Genomic DNA, 9937 nt, shown 5'->3' with positions numbered 1-9937 from the left:
GGGCTGGACGTAGGGAGACAGGCCCACCTGGGGTGAGATGGCATGGGGTAGGCTGGACATGAGGAGTGGTGATTGCCAGTGATTGGACCGATTACGCCCTTCTATGTGTCCGACACTGCACTGGTGATGGGGATGCAAAGACCAAAGGGAGATAGGCCTTGCCCTCAGGGACTTTACCCGGGGATACAACATATGACAGGAGATAGAAACACAAAGCTGTGCAAAGCGCTCTCAAACAGAGAACATCAATAATGAGGGCATGGGAAAAGCCCTCAGGTTGAAGGTGGCACTCGAGCTCTCTGTGCTTGGAAGGAAGCTGGGAGGGGGTGAAAAGGGAGGGAATCTGGGGCCTAGGAGCTTACCTACACAAAGGCGGCAGAGGCATGAGATGGCATGTCCAGGACAGTGAATACCTTCTAGGCCAGCTTGCCTGGAATGGAGAGTGCAGGAAGGGACAGAATGGGGAATCAGGCTCGCAAAGAGCAGGCTCTGGGAGCTGACCCTTGACCTAGCCCTAACCCCTCTGCCTGCAGTGGAGAAATGAAGGCACAGAAATGGTTCTTGGGGACCTGGATCTGAGCTGACACAGAGCTAATGAAAAGGGGCTAGGCCCCCAGGGAGCTCCAGTCTTCAGGCCAGGGTCAAGAACACACCTACCCTGAAGGGCCGTGCCATGTGGGGGGAGGGGAGGCACTGTGGATGGAGGTGGGGGCTGCGGATGACCCAGCGTTTCGACCACGGACTGATCTTGTGCTCTCATGAGGCAGGACATCCCAGAGCTGTCTGGTGGGTGTCCAGAGGATGTACTACCTGGAAATGGGACAGGCATTAGAACCAACGAGCTGGCTGGCCAGCTGGGCCTTGGCGCAGATCCCACATCATGTGACTCTCCGTTCTGGCAGCCTGGTCTCGTTCTGACCTTTACACACAGAGCCCTTATTCACAGTGTGAGGAGGGGGGTGGTGTGAGGAGGGGGATGGTGCCAGGGTTCTGGAGTTCAGTGGGGGAAGGGCCAGCCCAGGCCCCCTGCAAAACAGACTTCCTAGTATCAGGGCAGTCTGGCAGTCACTGAGTAGGGCTCCTGGACAGCCTGGCTTCAGCCCTGGTCACTCCCTGATGCCCTGGCCTGAATCCCTCTGCGGCTTTCATGGCTCAGCTCTCTTTCACTCTCATCCCTTCTTGTCTTACCAGCGGTCCTCCAGCCTTTGTTGAAAGACCTTCAGAGGCAGCACTAGAAGGAAGGAAGGAAAGAAAGAAGGAAGAGAGGGAGGAAGCATTTAAGTGTTAACTATATTCGGGGCACTACGCTGAGAGCTTCACAATCTCACCTCCTCAGGCTCCCAGTTCTGAGCCCGTGGGCTAAGCAGAGCCAAGTTCAGCCTTCTTAGGTGATCTCTCACCTCTGCTGGCTCCTCTCTGAGTCTCCTCCCAGTGTAGCACCCCCAGTTTCTTCTTCTGATCCTTCCTTCTCTCCTGCTCCCTGATGGCTTTTGCCACCTTGGCAGACACAGATGCCGGCTGTCCTCCCTGAGCACCTGGGCCGGAGGCTGACATTGACCTAGTCTGAATATGGAGGATGAAAGAGAGTGAGGCATTCAAGATGACTCCTAGGTTGGGAGCCTGAGGGAGTAGGAGGATGGCAGTGCCTTCCACAATGATAGGGAAGCTAGGAGGTGGAGATGATTTAGGGGGAAAGATAATGAACTGTTTTGGACACATCTAGTTTAAGATGTCTACAGGACAACCAGTTGGAGATGCCTGAGAGGCAGTCAGAGATGCAAGACTGGAGGTCAGCAGAGAGGCTGGGGCAGAAAAGGGAGATTTGAGAATCATCAGCACAGAGATGGTCATTTAATCAATGGGAGCTGATGAGATCACCCAGTGAGATAATAGAGAGGGAGAAGAGGACTCAGCGCAGAAACCTGAGGGACACTTATGATTAGAGAACGTGACCTCCCCCAAGTTCTTTCCTGTGAAGCTGTGGGGAAAATATTTTGTGTTTATTACACTACCTTAGAAAATGCCCTTTCCAAAAAGCTGATTGGGCTCACTGGCTGATCATCAATAGGGAGCACACTAGATGGGGGCTCATGAGTGACAATACTAGAAACCTTAATCCTGTAGGGTTACCACCAAAAACTCTGAGGATAAATTGCGAGCCACTCTCTGGCTGTGTGAGAGAGTGGGGACAGTGAGCCTTCATGGGGGGGGGGGGCGTTGATGCTACACTTGGAATACTGTCTCCTTGGCCTTTTGGAACTTAAAATGTCCTTCAAGGCTCAACTCAGGTATCGTTTTTCCTTAGCTTCCTAGATCTGTCTCCCTTCTCCAACTGCCATGCATTTCCTTAACTGTGCACGCGTTGTTTTCCCTCAGAAGGATCTAAGCTCACTCAAGGCAGGAACTGTTTTTATTCCCCCACCCCCATGTTTGAGTGGACAGGGGAGAGGGTGGGACAGATCTCAGCAGATCCTGGTCTTTGGCCTTCCAACCTCGAATGCAGGAAGCTTCCCTTTTGCCACAGGCCAGGGGGGACTTTGTCCCTAGACCTAGGGTTCTGTACTTCCACTATTTTCTGAACTCCCTTGCTTTCTAAAGCCTAACCTGAGGCAGGTGGCCACCTCAGTCTTCCGGAGCTGAACCTAGTGGGCCTGCCCCTGGCCTGAGAAATGTGTCGTGCTCTGCCCCACCCTTCTCCTCCTGCCGCAGGAATGGGACACTGAATTGTCCTTCTAGCCCACTGAGGGCTCGGGACTGGGAGATGGGGTGGAAGGACTCCAGGAATGCTTGGGGAAGCCTTGAGGGATGGGGGCTCAGAGCATTCACAGGACTAGGGCGTCCTTACAGGGCCTGGGGAGCCCCCGGACAGTCTTTAGGAAGCTAGACAGGCAGGGGTGGCAATGCTGGGCAGCAAGAGCTAGAATGGATTCAATGAGGGGCCCTGCCCTACGCATCCCTCCCCTCTACACAAGCAGTGGCCATGCCAGGCACACTTGTCTCCTCATGGCTGCGGGTCCTGAGTCTACTGGTCCTCCGCGCCCCAGACACACAGATTCTTAGTTATGGCTCTGCTTGAACATGATGGCTCAAAATATGGGCAGAAGAGACATGGATGGACAGCCAGAGGAGCTGTGGCCAGCTGGCCAGAGGGGCCATGGATGGCCAGAGGAGCCGTGGATGGAAAGCCAGAGGAGCCGCAGATGGCCAGCCAGAGGAGCTGTGACCAGCCAGTCAGAGGAGCTGCAGATGGACGGCCAGAGGAGCCGTGGATGGCCAGAGGAACCGGTTGGCTAGAGGAACGGGCCCAGGTCCCGTACCCTTCCGTCCTCCTTGTGTGGTGTGTTAGTTTTATGTGTTTGTGTCCATTTCCAGTTCCACGCGGTGGAGAGCCTGAGGGGGCCACTCTAACTGGAGAAGCAGGCAATGAAGCTGGGAGCAGACCTGGGGGTTGCTGACCTATGACACCAGCTGTACTTTCTCCCCCAGGAAGGCTTGCCTGACTAACAAGGGGCAGAAGGCACAGGACTTCTGCTTCCACCAAAGCTGCTGCCCGAGCCCCCTGGACAGATGAACTTAGCTGGAGATGGCTATTATGAGGGGAAGGTGGAGCTTCAACTCTGCGCACTGTCCCTCTGGTAACCAGCATTCTTTGTTAACTCTACCCATTTTTATCGTGGGCTCTCTGAGAATTCCTGAGGCATGGGGGAAAGGGGGCTGTGAGACCTGGGCCGAGCAAGCTCGTTGCCAGGAGCTTCTGGGGACTGAAGCGCTTAAGAACTCAGCCCGTCTGCAGGGAACCGTGGGTGTGGGCAGCAGGGTGAACTGAAGGAATAAAAGACAGTTAGGGGGTGCAGTGGCAGAGTCCTCCCAGCAGCAGATACTTACTAGCTGTGTGACCCTGGGCAAGTCACTTTACCTCTGTGCCTCAGTTTCCTCATCCGTGAAATGGGGATAATAATAGTACCTCCCTCCCAGGGTGGTTGTAAGGATCAAATGAGATGATATTTGTGAAGCGCTTTGGCATGGTGCCTGGCACAGAGTCAGTGCCACCTAAGTGTTGGCTAGGATTATTACTAGATATTGTGCTAGAGACCATTCTCCTCCCCAACTCCATGGGCCCTGGGCCTCACTGCCTCAGCTGGGGCCAGACTTCACATCCTTGATGCAGTTCCAGCCCACTCCTGACTACCCATGCCCCTGCCTAAAACCAGAGGTGGCAAAAGGATGGGGCACAGGCAGGGGCTAGCTGGGGCTCCTGGTTGTGACGGGGACCCTAACTTGTTGGGACCTTTGGAATCCCTCCTGGCTTTGAGCCTCAGTCTTCCTGTCTGTAAACTGGGGAGGAAGAGCCTTCCCTACCCAACTCTTGGGTCTGGAATGAGTCTCACTGCACTTTTCTAGTCTTACACACACACACACACACACACACACACACCTGCCCATGTGCGTACTCTTCAATCCAATGGCCTCCGGCTGTCCCACAAACACAGCCATTCTCTCTGGCTGTTCCCCCCAGACCTGGAACACTCTCCCTCCCTCCTCCTCTGCCCCCTGCCTCCCCCTTACCCCCTCTGCTTCCTCTCAGTCCCATCTAAAACCCCACCTCCCAACCACTCTTGATTCTGTTACCATCCAGTCATAACTACTTTGGACATAGCTGTTTGCTGGTCTCTCCTATTAGATTGACAGTTCCTTGAGGGCAGGGACTGTCTTTGGCCTTTCTTTGGATGCCTAGTGCTTAACACAGTGTTAAGCACATAGTAGGTGCTTAACGGGGTGGGAGCTAGTGGATAGAACTCCCAACCTGAAATCAGGAAGACCTGAGTTCAAATCTGGCCTCAGACACTTGCTAGCTGTGTGACCCTGGGCAAGTCACTTCACCCTGTTTGCCTCAGTTTTCTCATCTGCCAAATGAGCTGGAGAAGGCAATGGCAAAACCCCTCCGTTGTCTGTGCCAAGAAGTGACTCAACAACAAAGAGGTCTATTTAATCAATGATGGCTGAGTAGACAGATGGAAAGCCTCCTCCCACAGGTTGGGGTCTGGGCTTGGATGACAAATGACAAATCTGCAGCCTCCCAGGCATGGTCCGCCTGCTTTGACCCAGATCACTGCCCCCAGTCTCTGAGAGTGGCAGCCCCCTGAAGGGAAGCCTCCCAAGTTTAGCCCAGGCCGGTCCTCTCCAGGTCGTTCTGGAAGCTTGGACTTCATTGACCCACTTCTGATAGCCCAAGGTCCCAGCCGCTCCCAAGGACACGCAGGGATGGGTCATCACCCCCCTCCTTTCTTATCTTTCTCTAAAAATCCAGCACAGGCAATGTGGTCCCATGGCTCCTCGCTGCCCGGTGGGCCGGGTGACTCTGTTGTGGATGAGCTGGCCAGGTGGGCATGGCTTGGGTCTAGCCCGGGCTCAGTAGCCAGCTGCCTCCCCCAGCTTCCTCTCATCCGATTCCCCGTAGATGCAGCCCAGCTTGTCTCTGGCCACGGCTTGGACCACATTCAGCCAGAAGGGGTTTTTTTGATATTCATGTCCACAGCTAATGAGCTCATCCTGGACCTCCTGCAGCAGGAGGCAGTGGGCAGGAAAGACCTGGCCTGGGGCTGCCAGACACCTTCCTACCCCCCACAGAGCAGGTCCCCACTCCACCCTGGCAGCTACCTGGGGATGAGGGTAGCCCGGGGCACCCCAGGGAAGCCTAGACCCAGGGAGGGGCCCAGTGGGGCAGGGGCAGGGGCAGGGCCATGGTCCTGCAGACTCACCTGGTCGAAGCCTGGCTCAAACTGAACCTTGGTTGTGGGACTCACGTGGAGAATTTTTGCCTTGATGGCTTCGTGAAGGTCCAGACCAAACCATAGGCTGTTCATGATGGCCTGGGGACAGGAGGGAGTGGCTGCAGTGACAGAGGCCTTGGACACTGGCCAGGGGACCAGGTACAGGGCCATAGTTGCTGGGCACAGATACCACACACTGGGCAAGGCAGGTCTGTTCTGCCAGTGGTCTAGCTGGAAAGGCCCTTGGGCGTCACTGAGCATTGCTGGTGCCCTTGTCCACTCAGGCGGGCCATGGCAGCGCCAGGACCCTAATCCAGCTAACCTGTCCCGGCATTGGACACTGGATCCTCATCAGCGGGCACCAGGAATCTGGGCTAAGGAGAGCTGCCTGCCTTGGGCAGGTGAGGCAAAGGTGGGGCTGGTGTTGAGCAGACACATGGGGAGGAACTGGGGCCCCTCCGACCCCAGCATGTGACCTACTACCTCTAGGTTGCCTGGGGATAGGCATGGGCATGGGGTGGGGCTCAGTGCCCAGGCTGTCTGGGAGAGCAGAGGAGACAAGCGTGGCTGACTCACTCACCAAAGCTGTGGCTGGAATGATTAATTGCCCTCCGGAGCCCCCGATCACCAGCTTGGACTTCTGATCTTTGGAGATCAAGATGGATGGTACCATGGAAGAGGGGGGCCTTTCCCCTGGAACTGACAGAGAGATTCTACCTCACTGACCAGCAAGCCCTCCTTGGCCTCTCAGAATCCCCCCTTCCCCAGAGAGAGAAGACCGGAGGGGTTTCTCAGGGGCTTCCTTCCCTAAGGGGGAATTCCAGCAGATGTTGCAGCTGGGCAAGCTGCTCCCATCGCCCAGCTCTGATGGCCCGAGGTAGCAAAAACTGTCCTCTGCAGTCTCCACAGGGGGGCAAGGGGAGCCCTGGGATCAAAGGCAAAGCCTTCCTGCCGACATGGGTCCACAGAACTGTGAATCGTGGTCAGCCAGGGCGTCTGCCTTCGGCTGAGAGCTCGCCCCTCTGCTGCAGATGCTGCTGCTGCTAACTGGGGCTTGGCACCACTGGTGGGGACCCTGCTGAAGAAACTTGGTGTTTCATCCAAAGTGGGATTGAGGAGAACATAACTGGCTCCATTTGGGGCATCCTGTGCCGGCATTTGATTTCTTTCTACCTCTCTTCCCTCAGTGGAAGGACTCTGAATAGTGCCAGGGACTCATCCACTTCTCTTCATTTTGTCTGGCGCTTAGTAGGAGCTCAGCGAGAGAAGATTCTGCTTGAGTTGCTTATGAGACAGATGGAAAGACACGTGCGATGGAGTGTCCTGGGTGAGAAAAACAGCCAAGGAGAGCTTGGCAGGATTGCAGAATGCAGGAGAGGGAGGGGTCTCCTCCTGCCCTCGGGTCCTCGGGGCAATCCCGAGGGGCTGGAGGTGTTCTGCTGCTCCTGTTCATTTGCCCCCAGCCGTAAGCCTCCCTCTTGGTGATCGGTTGCTATCCAGGAGCTAACCCGATTTATTTAGCTTTTAGAGACAGGTCTTTGCTATGTCCAAGAACATCTCCTCAAAGGTTGGGACGTACTCTCCCACAAGTACATACAGAGTCCAGGGAGCTCAGAAGGCAAAGGAGGTAAAGCTGCACAGCTCCTGGTTGGAGACAAGTCCTTTTCTGCCCGTGTGGGGTCATCCCAGAGTTCTCCTTCTATGGTATAGCTTCCTGCTGGCTCTTTGTAGTTACTTTGGCCATCTTGTCCTTGGCTCCTGGTGTAGACTGTCATTGCTGTTCCCAGGACACTGCCAGGACCCCACGAGATGTCCAAAATCTTCTGACCTTTTCATGGTCATCCTCTCGCCAAAGAAGAGGGGAGGGCAAGGAGACAGACCCTGCCAGGGCTTCGCTAGGAGAAGCAAGGGCTGATACGGGTCTCTGCCACGCCAGTGCCTGGTCTTCCAGCCAGTTTGCCCTTGAACCCCAGCCCCACGAGATGCGACTGAGTCTCTAACGGATCCCTATATACTTCCTGTGTGGAACGCTTTTCCTTCTTCCCAATGGCTTGAGGATGTGTTATGCCTCTGATCGATTAATTGATTCAAAAAGGATGTTGTCACCTGACAAAGTGGGGTGGGGGCCCAATTATTCACTGACTCTTCAGCTTTATGCTTTCTCCCCCTACCCCTTGCATGACATTGACTATTTGCTGTCCTCAGCAAATCTGCTGGACTGCACTTGGCAGCAGCCCCAGATCCAGAGAACTCCTTAGGGATCCGGGCAAGTTTAGGGCTTTTGGACGGTCTTCCTTACTGTTTTGTCCCAAAGAGTTTCAGGAAAAGTCTATGGGGCACAGTCCAAGATCACAATCGATAATCAACATTCTTCCACATTCTTCCCCGTCCATGGCAATACAACTTAACAAATGATAATTTTGCAAAATTCTCATCGGTTAGTGCTCGTCTTGGGGATTGCAAACAGTCTTCTCTGACCCAGAATATGATATGGAAAAGAAAAAAAGGAAAAGAAAATCAAACCTCCTTTCTCAGAAGAAAATCCTGGCCCCTTGGAGTGTCTCCAGCACGTGGAGCTCTCTCCTTGGGGATTAGGAGTGTAGGATCTCCTGGAAATTACCCCCTTACCCTTCAGATGAGAAAATAAACCGTCCTGAAGAAAAATTCTTCCATAATTCTCTGGGGGAATAAAGCCACAGAGTAGCTTTGGGGTCTTAGAGTCCAGAAAAAATTTCTAGGTATCCCTTTCTACTGACGTTCAATTGTTTTTCAGTCGCGTCCGACTCTTTGTGACCCCATTTTGGGTTTTCTTGGCACAGATACTGGTGCGGTTTGCCATTTCCTTCTTCAGTTCATTTTGCAGGTGAAGAAACTGAGGCTAACAGGGTGAAGTGACTTGCCCAGGGTCACACAGCTAGCAAGTGTCTGAGGCCACATTTGAACTCAGGAAGACCGAGTCTTCTTCATTCCAAGTCTTCTTCATTCCAAGTCCAGTGCTCTGTGCACTATGGCGCCACCTGCCGGTCCTACACTGGGCATGTCCCTGTGCCATAGCCGATTTCAAAATTCAAGCACATTTCCTCTGGGTCCTTGTACCAAAGGTCAGAAGACTGGCCACCTCGTGGGTGTCCTGGCAGCGTCCTAGGAACAGCGATGACTGTCATCAGAGTCTACACCAGGAGCCGAGGACACCTCCGATTCTCCCCAGGGGGCCCTGAGGGGTTCCTAACTCACCCCTCACAAGTGGGTTCAATCAGAGAAACATACTCAGAAAAGTCCTCAAAGAGGTGTGGGGCTCCCCAAAGGGGTTAAGTACTTAGAGTGGGCTCCTGAGCCAGCAGGCAAACCTTGTTCTATGGACTGGTTGACCGTGAGGAGCTCAAGAAAGCTGCCTCAATGCATGGCACAATCGGGCAAACCTCCCAGGTCTACTTAAGAGTATGAAGACAAAACCTGAACATTTGTGAGTTATCTCGGGGCAAACTGCTCCATGTTGGTACTTACTTGTTTATTTTATTTTATTTTATTTTTTTGTTTTAAGGCAATTGGGATTAAGTGACTTGCCCAGGGTCACACAGCTAGTAAGCGTCAAGTGTTTGATCTGAGGTCGGATTTGAACTCAGGTCCTCCTGACTTCAGGGCCGGTGCTCTGTCCATTGTGCCACCTAGCTGCCCCTCCATGTTGGTACTTAGAGGTGCTCTGAGCCTCCCCCTTGGATGGCCCCAAACAAATATTGCGTAAGCATCCAAGGAGGCAAAAGTCTGACTTGCACTGGCGCCGAGTCACAGGGGAAAACTCGGTACTGTGGAGTCACAGTTTAAAGGAAAAATTGAGGGGCCGTATTCTTTCCTTCTCTTGGACCCTGGAATCTAGGCTACCCATTAACTAGAAGCCCGGGTGGAGAATCTCCCTCATGGATCTCAGCAAACGTGACAAGATGAGGACCGCCCCCCTTGCAGCACAGGGTCTGGAGTTGCCATCCCCACCCCCCTTCCATGGGCAGCCTGAGTGCAAAACAGCAGCAAAGCAGGGGGCAGTGACGGGCACGTGCGTGGCTGGTGATGGGGCAGCTCCTCTCTCCTGGTACGAGGGGAGTCCTCCTTCGTGGCTTGGGGACGTGACTGGGATGCCCATAGCAAGCCCAAGTCTTCTGTCTATCTAGGCT

At 54.2% G+C, this 9937-nt stretch overlaps 1 protein-coding gene across 9 annotated transcripts in view; it reads right to left on the bottom strand.

Annotated features, from left to right (window-relative positions):
* Positions 1–9937, bottom strand: part of GGT5 (gamma-glutamyltransferase 5) — a 30747-nt gene that overhangs the window by 997 nt on the left and 19813 nt on the right. Inside the window, exons 11-16 of one of the 9 annotated variants that reach the window (XM_027845642.1) lie at positions 6352–6470; positions 5760–5870; positions 1401–1563; positions 658–810; positions 363–430; positions 28–126 (exon numbers count right to left, since the gene is read on the bottom strand). In XM_027845642.1, the coding sequence (XP_027701443.1) occupies positions 417–430; positions 658–810; positions 1401–1563; positions 5760–5870; positions 6352–6470 (560 nt within the window). In that variant the 3' untranslated portion in view covers positions 28–126; positions 363–416. Of the gene's footprint in view, positions 1–27; positions 127–362; positions 431–657; positions 811–919; positions 1232–1328; positions 1564–4917; positions 5560–5759; positions 5871–6351; positions 6471–9937 lie in introns of those variants that run through there. The other 8 variants (XM_027845644.1, XM_027845646.1, XM_027845645.1 and 5 more) reach the window with 8 other exon arrangements.

Source organism: Vombatus ursinus, unplaced genomic scaffold, assembly GCF_900497805.2.
Source record: "Vombatus ursinus unplaced genomic scaffold, bare-nosed wombat genome assembly UNPS02015012.1, whole genome shotgun sequence".
NCBI lineage: Eukaryota > Metazoa > Chordata > Mammalia > Diprotodontia > Vombatidae > Vombatus > Vombatus ursinus.
Note: the sequence above shows the minus strand (reverse complement) of the source record. Positions and strands in the feature narration are given on the sequence as shown.